General features: G+C 48.3%; 1 protein-coding gene across 2 annotated transcripts in view; it reads right to left on the bottom strand.

Moving 5' to 3' along the window:
• Positions 1 to 945: 945 nt before the first annotated feature.
• LOC138498021 (latent-transforming growth factor beta-binding protein 4-like) overlaps positions 946 to 21123 on the bottom strand; it is a 743452-nt gene continuing 723274 nt past the window's right edge. For both annotated transcript variants that reach the window (XM_069621814.1, XM_069621813.1), the window contains 3 exons: positions 17650 to 17755; positions 10386 to 10502; positions 946 to 2923 (listed from right to left, as the gene is read on the bottom strand). In XM_069621814.1, the coding sequence (XP_069477915.1) occupies positions 2842 to 2923; positions 10386 to 10502; positions 17650 to 17755 (305 nt within the window). In that variant the 3' untranslated portion in view covers positions 946 to 2841. The remainder of the gene's footprint in view (positions 2924 to 10385; positions 10503 to 17649; positions 17756 to 21123) is intronic.

Raw genomic sequence — 21123 nt, 5'->3', positions numbered from 1 at the left:
TGCTGACACCTACCAAGCCAATATCGATCTCCTCCTCCATTGCTGCTAATGATTTTTCTCACTCTATTCCTTCCAAAATCTCTAGAATTTCTGATTATCTCACAGCCCTCCTCAACCATCCGTCTGTCCGCCAAATCTCCTCCTATGTCTTCTACACTCAACTTCTTCTCCCATACCATCCCCATTGAATCAGCACCCATCCTTCGCAGTGCCAACCCATCTTGAACTCTTATCAACTATTTCCCCCCCAAACGCTCAAATACTTTATTTTATCTCAATTCAGACAATGAAGCTTTGTCCCACCCCTAAAGGGGCAGACCAGCCCAAACTGCTTGGTCACATCCCTTCTACACGAGACCACAAGCATCCTCAAACATGTTTAAGCCTTGTTGGGCCTCATCAGTGAGGAATAGCTTGGGTCTCTAGGCCCAGCAGGCACGAGACCCATGTCTGGGCATAATTGTGACCATCACAAAACAAAAGAGGTGATGGCTGGAAGGTTTGGAATTAATCCTAACCTCTGGCATTGCTCTGGGCAACCCTCCAGACCATTGTTCTTCGTCTGCCAAGCCATTACAGAAGGGGAAAGACCATATGCAAATCAGGCTTGGTCCCACCCAAGCTACTTCTCACTGATGAGGCCCAATAAGGCTGAAACATGTCTGGGGATGCTTGTGGTCTTGTGCAGAAAGGATGTGACCTAGCAGTTCGGGCTGGACTGCCCCTTTTGGGCTGGGACCAAGCCTGATTTGCATATGGTTTTTCCCCATTTGTAATGGCTTGGCAGGTGCAGAACGATGGTCTGGGGGGTTACCCAGAGAGTTTGATTCTAAACCTTCCAGCTGTCAACTCCTGTGTTTTGCTAGAGTAAAGAAACCAGAAACTATAGGATAGAGTTTTTGGAGCATGCAATTGAGACAATATTGGAGGGCAAGCTTCACACAGTTGGTGTTTGCACATTTATTTTATAAGACACATATTTACAAATTGAACACTGGGAGATAAGGTGATGTGCCCAGAATCCGCCCAAGCAACTGCAAGAGAAGGCCATTGGCTTCCAAATTCACGTATCCACTAAGTAACATCTTCATCCTATCTGCTAAACCTAGGGCACAAAATACACATCGGAAAAGAGGCACAGTGTTTATAAGACCCTCTACCAAGTCTCGTGAACGGAGCAGGCTGTAGTCCCGAGTGACCGACATGGGCGTAATTTTAGGGGGGACAGGGGTGTTTGTCCCCCCCAACTTTCACGACATACCATTTTGTCCCCATTCATTTGACTGGGGCACCTTTTCTTCAGATGTCATGTCCCCCCCAACATTTTCAGCAAAGTTACTCCACTGGTGACCGACGGCAGATGTCCGGACCAAGGGGCGAGGCACCACTGCGTGCAGCAGCGTCAGACCGCTCTCAGCTGAGAAACCAGCGGACAACCACCTACGCAGCCGATTCCGAGGTGAAGACCTGAACGCTGACTGCTTGGCCGACTTGTGGAGCAGTACTCACGCATGAAACCGGGAACCGCGACAGCATGTGGTGGTGAAAGCATGTGAGAAATACACAAAAGGTGCATGGCATGTTTGAAAGCACTGTCTGGGAAAAAACCCGTTAGCAGAACTGCTGACTGTGGGTGGAGGGTGTTTAAGACAACAAACTGACTTAATTCTGCCATTTGCTAGGCGAGAAACAGAAATTGCCAAGGAGGCGCCTTCCCAGAAAGATACATGATTAGAGAGGGTTTTGGAGGGTTCCCTGTGCCTGCAAAGTCACACGCTGGACACATGGTCTAGAGGAACCCAAGAACCTAAGCATTTCAAGCATGAGGAATGGAGTCTCTGCAAGAGAAAAGTCTTGATTGCAGAAATTGTCGTTTTTCTGAAGGCAGATGGGAATGGAATTAAGGAAACTGGTTAAAAATGAGAAGTCCAGCGAAGGTGGGCCAGGACCTTCTCCTAGAGGAAGCGGTGGTACAAGGTCGCTCTGCGGCTGTAACGAAAAGGACTCATCAGACAGGAGCGGGAATAAGCAGACTTAATAAGTCGGTGGAGCGGCAACACTGACTTTTGAGCACAGGCGTCAAAACTCTTTTAAAGGATTAGGACAGAAGTGCAGCTAATGTCCACATGCAGCGCTCATACGTAGGACTGAAAAGGATGGGTTTATGACTGAACTAGCTACCCTCTAATGTTTAAACGCCTTCTGCAATCAGCTTGCAGTTTAACACAGATGCATAAGACTTTCAGAGCATAAATCTTCGCATCCACAGATATATAGGGGGCAGAAGGATAAGTACTGGATGAAAGTGACAAACCTTTAACTATATAGTCTGTAGTAAGTGACATCATAACACAGTGGGACTCAATGTTGCTCAACATTACTGCCCACTGTAGGCCATATGATACAGCTCTTTGGTGCTGTGGGTTTAAAAGTTATTTTTTATAAATGCCAATTAGCTACAACTAAATACATATTCACAGCTGTGCCATACAAGATAATATGTTTGTGGTGTGGTGGCAGTGAGGGCGCAGTTGACCCATTGCCATTTCTGTCAATTTACGATGTGGATCAGTTGAGAAGGCTCCAGGGGTTTGGAGTTGGCCCCTTCTTCCATCGAAGTCATCGGTTCCTTGGTCGATGGTGGCATGAAACTGGTTGCGTGGTAATAAGCTGAGTAACTGCTGAGTCTGGGAGATTCTTTGCGTCTCTCTCTGGGGTGTGGCTCAGCCCCCAACTCACAGTCCTCTTGCGCCGTGCCAAGGTTCTCCGTTCTGTGGTAAGCATGGACGATCAGGCGTCAGGTGCAGCTGAAGGCCCTCAAAGGACGCACGGCAGCAACGGTTACTTTCCTCCGGTCTTCGCGGGGCACTGAATCTTGTAGCCCACCATGTACGCCTGGACGTACACGCGCACCTGGTTAATTCTGTAGGGAAAGAGAAAAGGGGGAGTTGGGTAACATAGCAAAAGGGATGAAGAATTTCGCAGGCACGTTCATGGTGGTTGAAGCCCCTCAGATGTTCATAGGTGTGGAAGGTTGCTATATAACCCAGACCCAAAGCCACCTTTGAATGACTGATTCCAAATATCCTGTCACTTTGGATGGTGTTCAACGGAGCGTCAAGCTCGTCCACATACGGGCATTCATGTGCTGGGGAGGAAGCAGGGAAGCCCAATTCTGTTTGTAGATGCCAGAGTTGGTGTGGCGCAGACTGGCTCACCCCACACTTTTCATATATGTTTATTATATGGCCTATATTGCTCGCCTCTCCCACTATCTGGGCCAACATTGCAGACATGTTGGATGGGTGCACTTGACATTTTGTATTACCACTGACTAAGGGAACAATTGCCCTTATAATAGCAAATTATTTTGTTTTCGTTCTAAGCATTTGTGCACCTGGGCAATCTTGGACCTGAGGGGGGGGGGGGGGGTTATGCTAAGTATTTATCTATTGCCTGAGGCTTGGGTCCAATGCAACAGGATAACTTAATGGCTTGCACATGTGTGCCAGTCAGAAACTCACCTTGGAACCATCAGTGCTGTGATTTCCAAAATGTATTTAAGATCCACAAGCTTGGTTTTTTATTAAGTAACATTTATGCAAGTGGCACAAAAATACATAAGTCCTGAAAAAGTGCTCCCTTTTGCCACAAAGGTATACATACACACACATTACAAATGAGGCTTTATTAAGTAACATTTATTCCAGTGGCATATATAAATGTCATAAAAAAGTGGGCATTTTGCTTATAAGGCATGCACATACATTCTAAATTAGGTACAGGGGTCGCGTAAGACTGGTGCGCGCCACCCTCCCCCAGCCTCCATCACCAGCGCCTCCTGCAAGTCCTACGCAACCTACGCAACCTGCGCAACCGGGTATAATTAACATGTCTTAAGCAGATTTGAGAATGTAACCATCAGGCCCTATGCTTCTGGACCTGGGAACAAACTGTATAGGTCTTTTCAACCCTGGCCTCTGATTAGTCTGTGCATTTCCTCTTTAGTATTGTCACTGTATAGTCTTCTGAAGTTAGGATGTCTCTGGGGAGGTATAGGTTTGTAGTCTAATTAAGGCAATGCAGAGCTCCCCAAAAGTGCCCCTGTGCACTAGATTGTGCAGCCCAACCCCTGGGTGACCTTAGGACGTATATATGTTGATACACAAGAAAATAAGTGGATACCTTAATTAGGCTCACAACATCGTTTATCTGCATGATTTTATGATGTTATGATCGCGTCTTCAGGCCTTGGAAATCATTATAACTTTTAACAGTCGCCTTCTCTCCCCTGCTCGGACTCAGCTTAGTGTGCCATTCAAGCCTCGGAGGCTGAAACACGTGAGGTAAACCTCTGACGTGCCTGCCTCCCTGTGAACCAATCACAAATCAGGAACACAAGGATGAGGCACTCCAGAACGGACTGCTTAAGTTGCAATTCAGAATTGGAAACTGCTGGGATGTGGGAGCCATGTATATCCTGCTTGGCATAGAGGTCCCTGCTAGCTTGACAACAGCAGAGTTTTCATTTTGCAAATCTTCCCCCAATACTGTTGATGGACACTCAGGATTTTCCTTGAACTTTAAAAGTGAGTTTCTCAACCTCCCTCCCTTGCTGTATGCCTTTTTGTTCTGAGACGTTGTCAACGTTGTGTGGAGTTACCAGTACTGAGAGACCTCTGCCAGTACATTAGCTTCCATGTGTATTACATTAATTGCATTCATTTTAGTTCGTTTTTATTTTTATTTAATTTTTTATTTAATGAAATATTGTGTTCTTTGCATTCCCGGCTGAGGGCGCCTGGCCTAATTGAAGAATAGCAGGGCCTTTTTGATGCAACAAAGGAGTTTGGGCTCAAGCAGCATTCTGCAGAACCCACCCATTCTTTGGGTAACATACTCGATCTTATCTTCTCCGAAATATGTCTAACTACGACTTTTGCTCTTTTTCCTAATACTTGGTCTGAGCACTTAGTTGTTCCTTTTTTAATCCACGCCCCATGTGCTTGCCGGGCCCCTATAGCCAACCCTGGTTTCAAACGCTGCTGGCTCTCGGTATCCACGAATGCTATCATTGCCTCCTTGTGTGGCAAGCGCAAGCGCAACCTCAGTGGCCGATCATCTGGCCCCACTGAAATCCTGCAAAGTCTGCACCCGGTCTTCTGAACCCTGGTTTAGTTAGCATCTTCGATCCCTTCAGCTCAAGCAAAGGCAAGCAGCGCGTGAGTGCCGCTCCGCCTACACCGATGAAGGCTAAAGGAACATTCTGCTTGCCTCTACGCAATATCACCTCGCTGTTAAAGAGGCTACATGTCTTCTCTTTGCTAATAAGGTAACCCTGGCCCTAAATCAACCCATGGAATTATTTTCTGTAGTGCAGTCACTATAGACAAAGTCAACTCTGCGGTCAGAATATATGAAGTGTGACTCTGAATTTTTGATTAATAAGATCAATGCAATTAGGAAGAACATCCTGCTTTAGGGTTCAAGCACCTCCATCTTCTGGACAGTCCCCCAATTGCTGCCCCCTCCTGCTTCTGGTTTTCCTTCCCGATATTCAATTCCGATCATATCATCTAAGCCACTGGCCGCCTAAAGTCTGCCTCGCCGCTGAACTCTCTGCCTTTATCGGTCCTCAAGGAATGTATGCCATCCATCTCCCATCTGGTAGCCCAAGCTGTTAACCTTTCCTGCTCTACAGGTGCTATCCCCACAGTGCTTAAGCAAGAACTTGTCATCCCTCTCTTGAAAAAAACTTCTCTTGAGCCTGCTGTCCATGCTAATTTCCATCCTATTTTTCTTCTCCCTTTGCTCTGGAAGCTGCTTGAGTCTCTGATATTTCCTATTCTAAGTTACTTTCTGGAGAGTTCGGAATGTTTTCACCCTTTCAGTTCGGTTCCATCCAAGCCGGGGCATGGAGAGTTTTCTGGTGTTGGTGGTGGATGACCTCAATTGATTAGTTGATCAGGGAGGAGTTGGAGCTCTGATTCTTTTAGCCCTATTTGTTGTTTTTGACATAGTCGACGACTCCCTCCTGCTCAGCTGTCTACCCTCTGCTGGACTCTCCAGCACTGTCCTGGTTCACCTCCTTCCTGGATGATAGGGGTCAGGTCCTCTCGCTCTCTTTCTACTCCTCCTCTCGGACCCTCTCCTGTGGGGTCCCCCTGGGCTCATCCTTGTGCCCCATGTTATTCATTGTGTACATACAGACCCTCATGCTGCTCGTCCATTCCTTCGGCTTCCGCTACTACTCCTATTTTGATGATACGCAAATGATTTTCTGGCTTCATTCATCTTCACCGGACACAGCGTCTCCGCTTAGTGGTGGCTCGGCGGTGGTCGGCGGCTGGATGAGCAGCAACTGTCTTAAATTGAATCGGGATAAGACTGAGGTATTGTTGGTTGGCTCCCTCCTCACTGCTTCTTCTGTCTCCCCTTCCTCCGCCCTTTGGACTTCTTCTTTCTGGCCCCCTAAACTTGGCCCTCTTCCCACTCCTGTGTCATTGGTGACAAACCTTGGATTTTAAATCTCTGCCTCACTGTCCACCACAGCGCAAGTTAGTTCCAGCTACCAGGCGGGTCACTACCAGCTTAAAGTCCTTCGGAAGGTTCTTTGTTTCCTTACTCCCCATCTTCATGCTCCAGTGGTCGCTGCCCTTGTCCTTAGTCGCATCGACTATTGTAACTCTCTGTTTCTTGCCCAACCACTGTACCTTATTCGCCGTCTACAGCTGCTTCAAATCCTGGCAGTGCGTGCCTTACCCCAGGTGCTTCTTATGGTTTGCAAATTTCCCCCACAGTTCGTTCCCTACATTCGCTCACTGTATATCATGTACATCCCTGTGTATAGTGGACCAGGCGTTCTATGGTGGTCGGTCATTTTTTCGAAAAAAAAATAATGTCGAATGACAATTTTTTAAAAATAAATGTCGAAAAAAAAATGTCGAATTCCGTTTTTTTAATTATATATTTATTTTGGGGTTCGGGATAAAAAAAATGGGTAAAACAAAAAAAAAATCAAAAAAGGGGGGTTGGGTGGGAAACCCCCCATTTCGAAAAAAAATGCATTAAAAAAAAATTCGAGATTTTTTTTTTCGAGATTTTTTTTTTTCGAAAAAATGACTCCACATTATTGGTTTCGAAATTATTACTATAAACCGCGTTCTATGGTCTGGGTGCAGAATTTCTGCAGGTTACATTTCCTCCGTATCTTCTGGCGCGATCACTCTGCTCGTGGGGGGATGCTTGATTTCAGTCCCTCGGTTCCGCCTTGCTAGGCGTGGTGGCTGCTCTTTTTCAATAGCAGCAGCCAAACTCTGGAACGCCCGCCCCCTCACCTCCAGCTCAGGGCTATCGAAGACCATTATTAGTTCCATAGTTTGCCCAAGACCTATCTTGCGTAGCTCTCTGATTCTTTTCCCTTCCAGCCTCTCCGTTCAAATCCTTAGGACCAAGATGCCTTCCGTGTATGCACGCTCTACATATTCTCCTAACATAACAAACATAACATGCTTGCCTTATGGTAGCACCCTTAACCTTAAGTGAAGTGCTGCCAGGACCCAACTCAGGGGCTGCTTCTTGTATCGTTTTGGGTACACTTTGTAACCCACGTGCCTACTAGTGCAACCCACGTGCCTACTAGTGCAAGGGAGGCTATCCCTTCTTCATACTGTGTATTTTTTCTGTGCAGCATGACACATCTTCTGCAGAGTACTGTGGGGACACTTTGCGTCCCCCTTTCCTTGTACACAACCATCTTTCCATGCTTTTACTGAACAGGCCGGTGGCAGGTGTTTCATTTTTTTAAATAGTTTTTGTACATGCAACATTGTGTGCAGCCTATTTTAGCCACGATAATGTATTTAGGAGGACCATATACTTAAAATAGCTCCTCTGCATGTCTTAAGTACTGTTCGAGATGGCATGGCCTTTGTTGGGCTACCAAGGGCCTGCTGATTCAGTCCGGGGTTAATGCAAGGTGGGCATTGATTCATTAATCCATGAGAGTATCTTCTACATTGGGGGGGACTGTCCCAGTATGCTCCCACTTCCGTCAGAGGCAACCAAAGGATCCTGAAGACAACTACCACTGAACACCCTGAAATCCATGAACCGCTGACCCTACACGACTACCCTAATGATGATGCAAGTCTTCCCAGTGATTCTTGATTGGCTGGGGATGTTCCTAACTTTGTGGGACTTCCAGAGGCCGATATCAATTATATCTCTTGAACTGCCTCTATCCATATTGGGTTTGCTTGGGGCGCAAATTCCTGCCTAACGTTAGGGCTATCTGTGGCTGGGCCAGGTGTGTGCTGGCCGGGCCAGTATTTCTGGGACCCATGGGTGCAAGAGGACTTGGACCTCTTTATGGGTCTGCTCTCCCAAGCACCTACAACTTGGCTTAAATCTGTTAAGTCACCTTCTGACTACTACTTTGGTAATGTACTTGCTGCTTCCTTGCCCTGAACTCCTATTTTGAGTGCCTTCTCTGAGTGCTACTCACCTTCGATTATAACAGAACTTTCTGGAACTCCAGATAGGGACTGGTCTTCTGAGGACTGGCATTCATGCTGTTCTGATCGACCGTGCTAACAACGTTTTCCTCCTAGTGATTACAATAGGTAGGTCTCGTCATGAGTTGGCCTGTAGCCCTTAAATGCGGCAGTAACGATATTACCGCCGCATTTGAGGGCTGGATCGATCACGAGTTGGCTGCTAAATGGGCTGTATTACCTCCAGCTTTTTAATGGAGGTGAAAATCCCATTCAGCACCTGTGCTTGGCGCAATTAGCTCCGGCGCTAATTGCGCCACCCCAGTCCCATTGGTTCCAAAGGACCCAATGGGGAATGGGGATTTCTCGCCTTACTGCTACTCGTGATCTGGCCCTAATAGTGCCGGACCGAGTAGCAGTAACTGTATTTGCAATGGGTGGTATCCCAGCGGTATTACTGCTGGGATACCGCCTAACTCGTGAACAGGCTAAGTGTGTTTTATCTGTGTGCATCTTTACAGTAGTGAGCAACCCATAGTGGGTGGCCAACAAATGAGTTATAGCTATGTACAGTGTTGCTGTTACCTACCTTTTACTGCTTAAAGAGCGATATTGATCACTAAACTAGAGGAGTTTTGCACTTACCTGTCTGTTGCCTTTTAGTACCACTCCCCTCTTTAGTTCAGCCTGACTGCTTAACCTTGCTTCCTTAACAGAGTGGTTAAGTGTAACTATGGTTGACACAACCTTGTTGCCCCATACTGGCTTCTCAAAGTCCTACCCCAGGTAAAGACTTTGAATAAGCCTCCTAACACATACCTGTGTGGCCTTGGCACTGTATGTTTGGGAATGTGTATGCAAAAGCATTCAAACACATATAGGTGACATTTGAGGAGTAATGCATCTTATATACTAGACAAGACGTCATAGTTGCATCAGCTGTGGAAGTGAGATGGGCCTCACGCTTTTAATAGTTGCAGGTTCCGCAGAGGTAACTCCTGCTTAACAGGTGATATCTTGATAACCAGGAGGTGCCTTTAGCTATTGATCATCAAATCTATATGTCGATCCCTGTAATGATTTTCGAATCCTTGATTCCATCTTTGCCTAAAGAAGTGATCATGAGATCATGAACTCTTGCAAATAAATTACTTTGTTAGCCTACTTAAGGTATCACCTTCTTGTTTACTTTTGAGTAACACTTTGTAAATTGCCCTTGTCTAGCTATCACAGTCCAAGCAAACTAAGCTCATATATATTGGTGGGGACCACTTCATGCTGTGTTTCTCTAGCCTACGATGACCTCTCAGCAAACTTTTAAACATGTAACTGATAGTCTGGTCCAAAGACTCAACGGGGTCAAGTTTATTCTCTATAAGCAGCCGAAAGAAATTCTTTAGAAGTGTTCGAGCATAGGTCAATTTAATGACAACGCCACTGATCGTTCCGCTCCGTTTCTTAAATAACTCATGTTGGACTTTTTTCAAACAAACGTAGGTGACGACTATCGCCCTATTCAACCTTGGCACCTGCAACTTTCTGAGAATTGGGGGCCACACGTGATGATGATAGAAAAGATTGGATACATTGAAATTGCTGTGTTTGGGACTAGGACACCAATGGAGTATAAGCTGTGCAGCTCCCATCAAAAGGCACACTAGACCTGAACATGTGGGCCAGGGCAAAGGTCACACTCTATCAATGTGGGAGGGAGCATAGATAGCTTGACATTCTGCTTGCCCATCAGCATAAGCTCCATATGTCTTTACCAATTCCAACAGAGAGCGCTTCTAAACCAGCCCTCTGATTTCAAGCCTTTTTATCCACCTGCATCCTTCTCTGTGTCCCTAATTTAGCTGTTCCTACTTTGCTCCTGTCTGTGCTTCTCACCTGTACTTGGTGCAGAGCTGGATCCCCAAGGGCCCGCAGCGGTCTACGTAGCTTTCCTTCACGCCCTTACGGGTGGCACGTGCGGTGCTGACCTGGGTGGTCACAATCGGGCAGGTCCTAAAGAAGGAAGGGTGGACATGGTTATGTTATGATCTTCGACTCCCCTGCTGTCATTGTTCACATATGCTTAGAAAAAGGTGCACAGTATTTCTAGGAGCGGATACCCTCGCTGCAAGATTTAAAAGTTTGAAATCCTTGGAGGAATATGTTCAGGGTATTACCACATTGCACAGTCAATACGCATCCTATCACAGGCAAAATGGTTCATAACAAGGCCTGCCCAACCGTGTCTGCTTATAACCCAATCTTCTGTAGACATTATCTAGTGTCCACAATATCCCAAGAACTGGATGAGCATTCCTAAAACTGTTCAGAGTTATCGGTCTATTCCAGATCTAAAAGGCCAGCCCATCAGACAATACGGTGAGAATGGAACAGCCCATGTCCAAGCTAGGAGCTCATTTACAGTCCTTTCTAGAATTATCATCTCGCCTAGAACTCGGACAGAACCACCTAACCAATCATAGACTTCATACAGAATCTTGCAGCCCATCCCAGAATCAGAAGAAAATGCACAACACATTCGAGAAGTACACTAGAATGTTACTGACCATTACAAAAAAAGAGTGCTACTCACCAACCCAGAACCTGGACAACATGGTGTAGCCTATCCTTGAAGCTGGAGAGGATGTTACAGCCCATTACAGGACCTGCGCATAATGTTACAGCGTGTGCTCTAGCACCTTGAAGCGTCTCATGTGCTCGATGGAATTACCAATAATGGCCTCAGACCCAAATAACCGGACAGACCCAAACAATATAGCAAAATGCTACTTTATTATCAGCTCAAATAAAGTAGGGCAATCTGGTAAACAACAAACTGTATTCCATGCACCCACACTTACGTTTCGATTATACGGAGGCTTTATGCCTTGATATGCGTCATCTATGATGTCATCCTACGTGGCAAACTTAAAAACCTATTGAAGGGAGGGATTGGTTAAGGAAACATATGTAACTATACATCATATAAGTATATTTATGTACTGGGGTAGCTGTGCCCCAGGTGCGCTTGGGCAGTTAATATTCAGCTTTAGATTTCAACACACCATGCAAGTACTGTTGGCTGTGTTCTCAGTGACACAGACCCGCACACCCCGACCCTAATCATTATGAACAGTTTTTTATTAAGTCACTGTAAAACTGCGCCTGAAAAATATATTCACAAGAAAAACATTTGTACGCTCATTGCGTTATTACGATCCAATTAGAGTCATTATTGTCTGGTTCTAGAGGCCAATACAGTTCTGACCTTGAACCCCAACATAATATGACATTAAATTCTAACATACAAATCAGACATTAAATGTAATGAGTTGCCATATTTCATCATCATTCAGCAATCGAATGTATTAACAACAAGATAGCCAACACGTGCTTCAACCTTGGGTCATCTTCAAGGCTGATATATATTCACAATAACAATTGATATAGTTCTGACCTTGAACCCCATCATAATATGACATTAAATTCTAACATGCATATCAGACATTAAATGTAAGGAATATATTTCAGACTTGAGGACGAACCATGGTCGAAACATGTGTTGGCTACCTTTTTGTTAATAAATTCGATTTCTGAGGCTATCTTGGCAATAAATGTGATTGCTGAATGATGATGAAATATGGCAACTCATTACATTTAATGTCTGATGTGCATGTTAGAATGTAATGTCATATTATGATGGTGTTCAAGGTCAGAACTATATTGGCCTCTAGAACCAGACAATGTTGATGCTAATTGGATCCTAATAACTTAATTAATGAGCGTACAAATGTTTTTCTTGTGAATATACTGGTCAAGCGCAGTTTTACAGTGACTTAATAAAAATCGATATATCATATAAGTATTAGTAATATCACTGGATGCCCCTTATCTGGTAGGTACACCTTGAACCACCTCTAGATACATATAATACAGATTGTAGCAGAATAACAGCAGCGGGTGGCCTGTGCAACATTGTTTAGCATGTTGCTACATAGACCCTTTGATTGGTTGTCATTCTCTCCCAACCTTTGACTTTCAGCTCGTTAGCAGCACATAAGCAAAACGAAACTCAGGTGCAGAGAAAAACGTCAGACTACTACCCACTTGCCCAATTAGTCCATGGTCTCTCATCGGTCAGGCCCTAAGCCAAGTCTTCCCCTATGTAGTTGTCCTTGCAGCCTGTTCTCTGTTCTGGGACTTTCAATCAAGGGAGTGTAGTACACCATTATCTTTGTCTAGAGCTAAATGAATAGCCCTTGTTTTTTTACTTCTGAATCACATGTCAGGAGACCATGATTTTGTCCATTTCAACCTCTTATTTACTGCTATTTGATTTAATTGTGCTGGGTATTATTACTGCTATTGGCCTTTGGAGACTTGATCACTTCACATAGCATATGCTTTTCGCATCCTTCATTGTCCAGTACTTGGCACTTGCAGATGTTTTCTTCTTTGCTTAATTAAGAGAAATATGTCTTACATACATTGCTCATTCTCTTGACTCCCTTTGTGCCTTGCAATTATTCCTTGATGTGACATCCTTGATCCCAGGCCAAAAGACTGTCTCTGAGGTAGCGTGATTGGTTTCAACACGAGTCCGGCGTCCATCTTTTCATCATGGCCACCCTAGTCACGTTATGTTTTCTTCTGCAGCAAGCCTCAATGCTGGTCAGATAGCACAGCAAGTAGAGCGCATGCTTTGGCATCCGTGCAGAGCCTGCCGCCGTAGGTCTGAATCCCGGCATGGCCAAACTCAGCCTTTCATCCTTCCGAGGTCGATAAATGAGCACCGCACACCGTGGGTAATAAGCAGCGCTCAGATGCCTGAGGGATCGTAGCGCTATATAAATGCAAAATGATTATTATTATATGCCTCATCTACCTTGCGTTTCTACGTATGTACACTCACTTCGTCTCTACTCACTAATTTCTTTGGTGCACATGATTTCCTCATATTTGATTACATGTGTCTCTTATTATTCCAGTTACATCTTCATTCTTTAATTATTTGCATATTGTTTCAGTGCGTCTTTGTGTCTTTGCTTCATGACGTCACTCTGCCCTCGTCCGATTTCACTTATAGCTCTCCGATCTCCAGTGGTGTTTGCAGATATCCGTCCACCCTTTCAGTGCGACAGCACATTCGATATGGTTGTCTAAGTGCATAGCTTCTCTCATACACTCGATGCAATATTGGGACAATACCTCGTGTCACACATAGGGCTCTTCTGTTGCTCCAATATGATGGAGGAGAGGGGGCAGAAGCTAGCGATGACGTGTCCATCTGCTCCTCTAGAATCTGATGCTCAAAGCAGTGCACACGTTTGTTTGTGCATCCTAGCTCTGTGGAACAGACACCACTCTCCAGAGCCGTGAATAAATGTTACAGCTAGAACCCTCAAGAACCAAAACAGTATGTTGCAACCCACCCAGAACCAGGAAGGCACGTTACAGCTCATGCCAGAACCAGCAAAGAATATTACTGCCACCACCTTCCAGAACCAGGATTCAATCTCACAGTCCATCACAAAACCAGGATAGATGGTCAGAGTCCATTCATGCACTAGGGTAGAATGTTGCTGCCCACCCCAGTCTATTTCATTCCAGACCCTGGATATAATGCCACATCCCATCCCAGCACCAGGATAGCACCAGTCCATCCCATCACAAACCTTTGATATAATGGCACTGCCCATCCTGATAATCAGAACATTATTCCACAGCAAAGCCCAGTATCCGGACCAGACAGTCATTCCAATGCCAGCATAACATCTTACAGTGTCACAATCCATCCCAGAAACTGGGCAGAATGCCATAAGCATGCCCAGTGCCTGGACAGAATACCACAGCCCATCCTATAACTTGAACAGAATGCCACATCCCATCCCAGAAACAGGACAGAGTGTCACGACCTAGCCCAGAAACAGGACAGTGTCACAACCTAGCCCAGAAACAGGCCAGAATGTTAAACCTATCCAAGATCAGGACATAGTGTCACAACCTACCCAGGCACGGACAGAATGTGACAACTTGCACAGAACCAGGAGAGGATGTTTCTGCTTGGCCATCCAAAAACCAATTGTTACATCCTAACCCTATGTCCCCTGGGCCCAGGTACCTGCTCACCCTGCCACCCTCCTGCACTGCCTCCTGGTCACCCCTTGCACTGGGGACTGTATCTGTACCCATACAGCCCCACCCCCCTCACTTTCTTCTTTTTCTGCACTTATCGGACTTACCCAGTCTGCTGCCTTAAACACAGCACTTGCCGTTTGCTGGCTGCACTACCACTGTTTATTGCCTCCATTTTCTTTTTATTTTATTTATTATTATGTATCTGCTCTCCTCTGCTGCGCACTTTCCACCTTTTCCCTTTCCCATGCTCTTGCGCATTCTCAATGTCACTGGGCCTAGTAAGATCGTTGTTGTGTTGCGTTGTTCTCCCACGTTCCCCTCCCTTGCCTAGTCACGCTCTGAAACACCTGTGTACGAGCGCGATACAAATAAAATATATCATATCATATCATAACGCGATCTAGGCCGGAGTGCTAAAGTGTGTCCCAGGCACAAGACAGAAAGTTAAAGCCTGTCCCAGGTACGGGACGGAATGTTGAAGCCTGTCCCAGGCACAGGATGGAATGTTAAAGCCTGTCACAGGCACCGGACAGAATGTTACATCCACTGCCCTCCAGATCAGGACAGAATGCTTCAGAGGCGGTGTAGCATACCCTGAGTTTGTAGTTTAAGTAACAAAAACATGTGGTCTTATAAAGGCCCTTAACCATTCTAATTCCATGAAGGCCTTTGGATTCAGGAGGTCTGCACACTCACTTTTGGAACTTGTTTTGTGTTCCTGGCTGTTAAGTTTCCATACTGACATACTCCTACAGACATGTCCCTGATTTCTAGTGTTATGGCCTTTTACTGGCAGTTTCTCCCACAGACATGTCTAGATTCCAGGGTCACATATTCAGACAGGAGCATATCTCTGGATCCAAGTGTAAAGTCCAGGAGTTCACATGCACATCTATGATATGATATGATAAGTCATTTATAACGCACCTGTACACAAGTGTTTCTATGGGCGACAAGACAAGGAAGGGTAGACAGAGGGGGGACAAAACAAACGATTTTACTAGGCCTTGTGTCATTCAGATCGTGCAAGTGCGATGGGGAGGGAAGAGGAGAAGTGCCAAGGGGCAAGGGGAGAGGAGTGCAGTGGCAAAAACACTGTAAGTGCTGCCAGTGTGGTGGCTCCAGTAAGTTCAGGGAGGCACCGGACTATAGGGTTGCAGATGCAGCCCCTAAGTGGGTTGGAGGTCTGGAGGGAGTGCAAGGGGCTACTGATCGTGCAGGAGCCTCTTGCCCGTGAGGTTGAATGGGTGGCCAGGTAACCAGTTAGCGAAGCAGACAGGAGCATCAGCAAGGAGAGAGAAAGCGGAAGCGAAAAGGAAGGTTTTGAGTTGCTTCCGGAAACTTAGGTGGTTCTGCTCAAGTTTGAGAGAGGCAGGGAGGCTGTTCCAGAGGGAGGCCCCAGCCGAAGAGAGTTGGAGGTGGATGAGCGGAGGGCTCGAGCAGAAGGATGCTTAGCAAGAGAGAGTTAGATGTAGCATGGTCCCTGGCCCCAGAAGACTTGTGGACGATGCAGAGGCTCTTGAACTTGATCCTTGCAGCCACCGGGAGCCAGTGGAGAGATTTCAGGGATGGAAAGATACGGTCCCTGGGCTTGAGGCCAAGGACAAGTCTTGCAGTCCTGATCTGGATTAGTTGCAAAGGGCTAAGAGTGGAGGCAGGCAGATTTAGAAAGAGGCTGGTGCAGTAGTCCAACCTAGAAAGAACCAGGGCTCTGGAGACAGTGAGCTTCTGGGAATAGTGAGAAAAGGATGAATACCTCTGGGGAGATGCAGCTGGTAGTGTGATTTCTTAGAGATGAAAGGAGAGAAGGAGCGGGTGGAGTCGAAGATGATACCAAGGTTCATCGCCTCACAGGAAGGTGCGGCTGGAGGGCCCAGGGTGGGCGGCCAGAGTGAAAGAGGGCAAGTGGGAGCAGGGGTCCCAATGAGAAGGATGTCAGTCTTACTGGCATAAGGCAGAGATAACTGGGGGCACACCAATCATGAATCGCAGATAGACAGTCAGGTATGAGCAAGAGAGCATAGGAGGCGGAGGGGAGCCTGAAGGAGAGCTGAGTGTCATCCGCATAACACTGAAAGTTAGAACAGAAAGTAGAGATTAGATGGGCCAGAGTACCAAGTAGACGTTGAGGAGCCAGGGTGAGAGGTCACAGCTGTGGGCATCACCACATGTGGAGAGAGAGGTGGTGGAGAGAAAAAAAACCAGTTGGACATGGGAGAGTTGATTGGAGAGAAAGGAGGTCAACCAGGCTAGGGTCTGACCCATGATGCCCAGGTTGTCACAGAGACGATTGATCAGGGTGGCATGGTTGACCGTATTGAAAGCAGAGGATAGATCAACTAAAAAGAGGATAGAAGGGAGGTTAGAGTCGAGATTAGAGAACAACTCTTCAAGGGTGTTCAGGAGAGCAGTTTCAGTGCTTCTGGCTGCAATAAAGCTAGACTGCTAGTCATAGAGACAACCAACAGTGTCAGTATGTAGATTAAGCTGGGAGATGGCCAGCTTTTCCAGGAGTATTCCCAGGAAAGGAGTGATGGAGATTGGGCAGTAGTTTGCTGGAGAGGAAGGATTGGCAGAGGGCTTCTTGGGGGGGGTGCACAAGGGAGTGCTTTAGGGGGAAGGGACGGTTCCAAAAGAGTGATTTCAGAAATTGGCCAAGGCTGGGCCGAGCATGTCAATGTGGTCCATGATGGTTCTGGAGGAGTAGAGCGAGAGGAAGAGGAGAGAGTGGACAGGATGTCCTGAGTTTTAGCGGTGATATACAAGGTTCTGGTGTTAAGTGCGCGCACTCATTTCTTTTCACATGGAAAACTGTTTGGTCTTATGGCGTTGGGTGCTTGCACTCAGATCTTTTATGATGACGGATTTGCTTTCTGATCAAGTGCATGCACTGGCATGTGTTTTAACAGACATGTCTGTGGATTCTGGATGTTACGCCTCTTTACTCATATATTCTAACATGGGCGCATCGCAGAGCATTGTGTTTACGTGTCTCACATGGACATTCTCAGTGCTAACTCACATCTTTTCACAGCGGTGGCCGGCGGTTCCTTCGGAGCATTCACACTTATTGAACTGTTTGCAGACGGCACCGTGCTGACAGGGCGGGATGCAGGGTTCAATCACAGCTGCAGGGAGAGAAAGATCAGAACCTGTGTCAGCAGAAGATGCCATGCCAAGGAGTGGGGCAGCAGAGCTAGTCCTCTCGGGAAAGTGAGAGGCAATGCAACCTCAGCTGTCAGGATCCTGGGATCCACGGTTGGATGTGCTCTGCAGGAAACTGTTTGGTGACACATACTGGTGCGGTGAAAGGCAGAGCCTACGCTTGTAGCTAAATCCACGGGACCCCCGAGCACACTTAAAACAATCCCTCTGTTGCTCAAGTTCTCCATCATTGAACGACTTAGAGGGTTTACACGCCCTTTCAACCTTCCCACCCTCCCAAAACTAGTGACTTAATTAGCCTCTCACAAAGAGCGCTCCCACGCGGCACACAGCATCTGCCTGGGGGCTAGAGATGCAGGTCCTTGGTATCACTGCTGCTATCTCTGTTATATAAAATGTTGAATGCACTCTTATTGTGAAAGCTACACCGGACTATGGTCAACACGAAGCACTCTGCACTTCCAGACAGCTCAGGGCCCTACGAGTCCCGCGTTTCTGCCGGTTCCATTGCTTCCATTGTCTGGGTAAGAGGGCAGAACACTGCAGGCTTCACAGAGGATCCGTGAATGTAAAGGCCCAGTTTCTAGGGTCCAACAGTGAAGCTGTTGAGCCTATGTTGTCATCCGCAATCTTTTGTTCCTGTGGATGTGGAAAATCTCCAACCACGTGATTCAATCAGTGAATTGCCTGCTCCCATTGAACCAAAGTGCGGAGGGATCCCATTTGTGAAATGTCTGTGTATGGGCTGGGGAGACGGATGCAGGACCCGCTGTGAGCACCGGGTTGTTGGGGGTCTCTGGGCGCCCCCGCTGCGTGCCCGCGAGCCCCAGCATGCACAGATGGGACACCAACACGTCTGCACGCTTCGGGCTCCCCGGTCGCTCTCCCGCGGCCGGGAACGCCCCGTTTATTTAAGGCGCACGCGGCGACGTGCAACGTCACGCCGCCGCGTGCGTATCCCCTCACGGGGCAACGCCACACTCCTCCTTTTTCGGGGAGGAACAATAACAACAAAACACATCAAACATATTACTACCCACACTGGCATGTATAACTCACAAGCCCCCAGGCCCCCATTTATTAACAGCCTCCCGGATCCCCTTCACTCCGGAGCCCAGTCAATCGGCCCCAGCACATAGTCTCCGAGGTAGGCAGGTCTCCCTCGCCCAGCCCTCTGGGGGTACCTCCCACCTACCTCAGTCGCCGGACTCCCGGCCGCCCCGGTGTCTCGTGCTGGTGACCCCACGAATTCCCCCCGGGGGGTGTCTTCATCCGGGAGGACCGTCTCATCCGGGTCAGGCGGGAGTTCAGTCCGAGAGTCCCCCAGTTTCTTGAAGAAGCTCACGTTCCGGGTGACGGCCGACTTCCCATCCGAGGCCGTCACCATCGACCCCTTCACCGCCACTACGTCCAGCGGCTCGGGCTCATATGGAAGCGAGAGTTTCCCATGGGGATGCCGGTTCCTAATCAACACTTCGTCGCCCGGTTCCAGCCGCTGCGGACGAAGGCCCCTCCGTAGATTTTCCTGACTGGTCCTTGCCAGCCGCTCCGCTTCCACCCGTTGGTCGTCTATTACCCCGGGTACCTTCTCCTGCACCTCCGGGAGGAGACCTCGGGGGCACCTGCGGAACAGAGCCTCAGCCGGGGCCACCCCAGTTGAAGCATGTGGGGTAGTGCGGTACACTCTTAGGAACTGGTATAGCGCCCGCTGGAGAGGCTGACCTTGTCCCTGAGCTATCCGGAACGTCTTGTTTAATGTCCTCATCAGCCTCTCTGCGTCCCCGTTCGCGCGGGGCCACAACGGGGACACCTTCCGGTGGGCCACTCCGCAGCTCTCGAGGAATTCCGAGAACCTCGCGCTCTGGAATGGGGACCCATTGTCCGAGCACAGGGTCACAGGGAACCCATGGGTGGCAAAGATCTTTTCCACAGCGCCCACCACGTGCTCGAATGCCACCGACTCAACGAATTCCACCTCCGGGTATCGCGAGTACTCATCGACGATGGCTAGGAAATGAGTACCCACGGCCGTGGATCCGAAGTCCGCATGCACAACTTCCCATGGGCGGGTCCCCCGTGGCATTACCTCGATCTCAGGCTCCCGTTGTACTGGGGAAGCCGCCTGGCACCATACACAGGCCGCTACGAAGTTGTCCACCTTCTTCTCCAGCTCGGGGAACCACACCTTCAGCCTCAACCTCGCCTTCGTTTTGGCGGCCCCTTGGTGTCCCTGGTGCGCCAGGTTGATGACTTCGTGGACCTTGGAGCCCGGCACCACCAGGCGATCACCCCGCAGCAACAGACCCGACTCCGTGAAGGACAGTTCATCCCTCACCTTCCAGAGTTGCTCGAGGGTCACCTTGGCCTCCTGCGTGCGCCCGGCCACCAACTCCAGCACGGTCTTCCAGGACCCCGATTGCATCGAGCTTCGCAGGATGCGGAAGCATTCGTCATTGGCTGCTGCGGTCTCCAGTTCGGGGAGCGGCATCGCATTGGGGGTAGCACTCTCGACCACCATGCTCACGTGATCATCGGCCTCCTCAGCACACGACTCTTGGGCGGGCCCGTCCCTGCCCACCGGATGCCTGGACAGGTAGTCCGCCGCATTGTTGGCCCCTGGCCTGTAGATAAGGTTAACGCCATATTCTAGGAGGGCCAGCATCCATCGCTCGATCCTGGCTGGTGGTTTGGAGGAGGATCCGGCCATGATTGGGATCAGTGGTTTATGGTCTGTTACCACTGTCACAGGTCTCCCCAGCACATATAGCCGAAAATGCCGGCAGCCCCACAGAACCGCCAGGGCCTCTCGCTCAATCTGAGAGTACCTCTGCTCGGTTTCGGAGAGGGCCTTGCTCGCATAGGCCACGGGCTTCATTCCTCCGTCTCTGCCCACCTGGGTGAGGACCGCCCCAAGGCCAAACGGGCTGGCGTCCACAACAATCTCCGACTCCAAGGCAGGGTCAAAGAAAGCCACGGTGTCCTCCGCTGTTAGTGCACCTTTGATATCCTCGAATGCCGCCTGTTCTAGCGGGCCCCACTGCCAGATAGTGTCCTTTTTCGTCAGAGCCCTCAGAGGTTCCGACCTCGAGGCGAGATTCTTGATGAATCGCCCGCAGTACGTCACCATTCCGAGGAAGCTCCGCACCTCTGATGCGGACTCAGGGGGTCGTGCTGCCTTGATGTCTTGAACCTTCTTGGGGTCAGGAGACACCCCGCCCTCCTTGAAGATGAAACCAAAAAACTCAATGGTCGGGCGGAGGAACTCACACTTGTCCTTGTGGAGGGTGAGCCCCAGCGATTGCAGCCTCTCGAGAGTCCTGGCTAGGCGTTT

Source organism: Ambystoma mexicanum, chromosome 5q, assembly GCF_040938575.1.
Source record: "Ambystoma mexicanum isolate Mex_15411 chromosome 5q, UKY_AmexF1_1, whole genome shotgun sequence".
Lineage (NCBI taxonomy): Eukaryota > Metazoa > Chordata > Amphibia > Caudata > Ambystomatidae > Ambystoma > Ambystoma mexicanum.
This window is presented reverse-complemented; position numbering and strand designations above follow the sequence as displayed.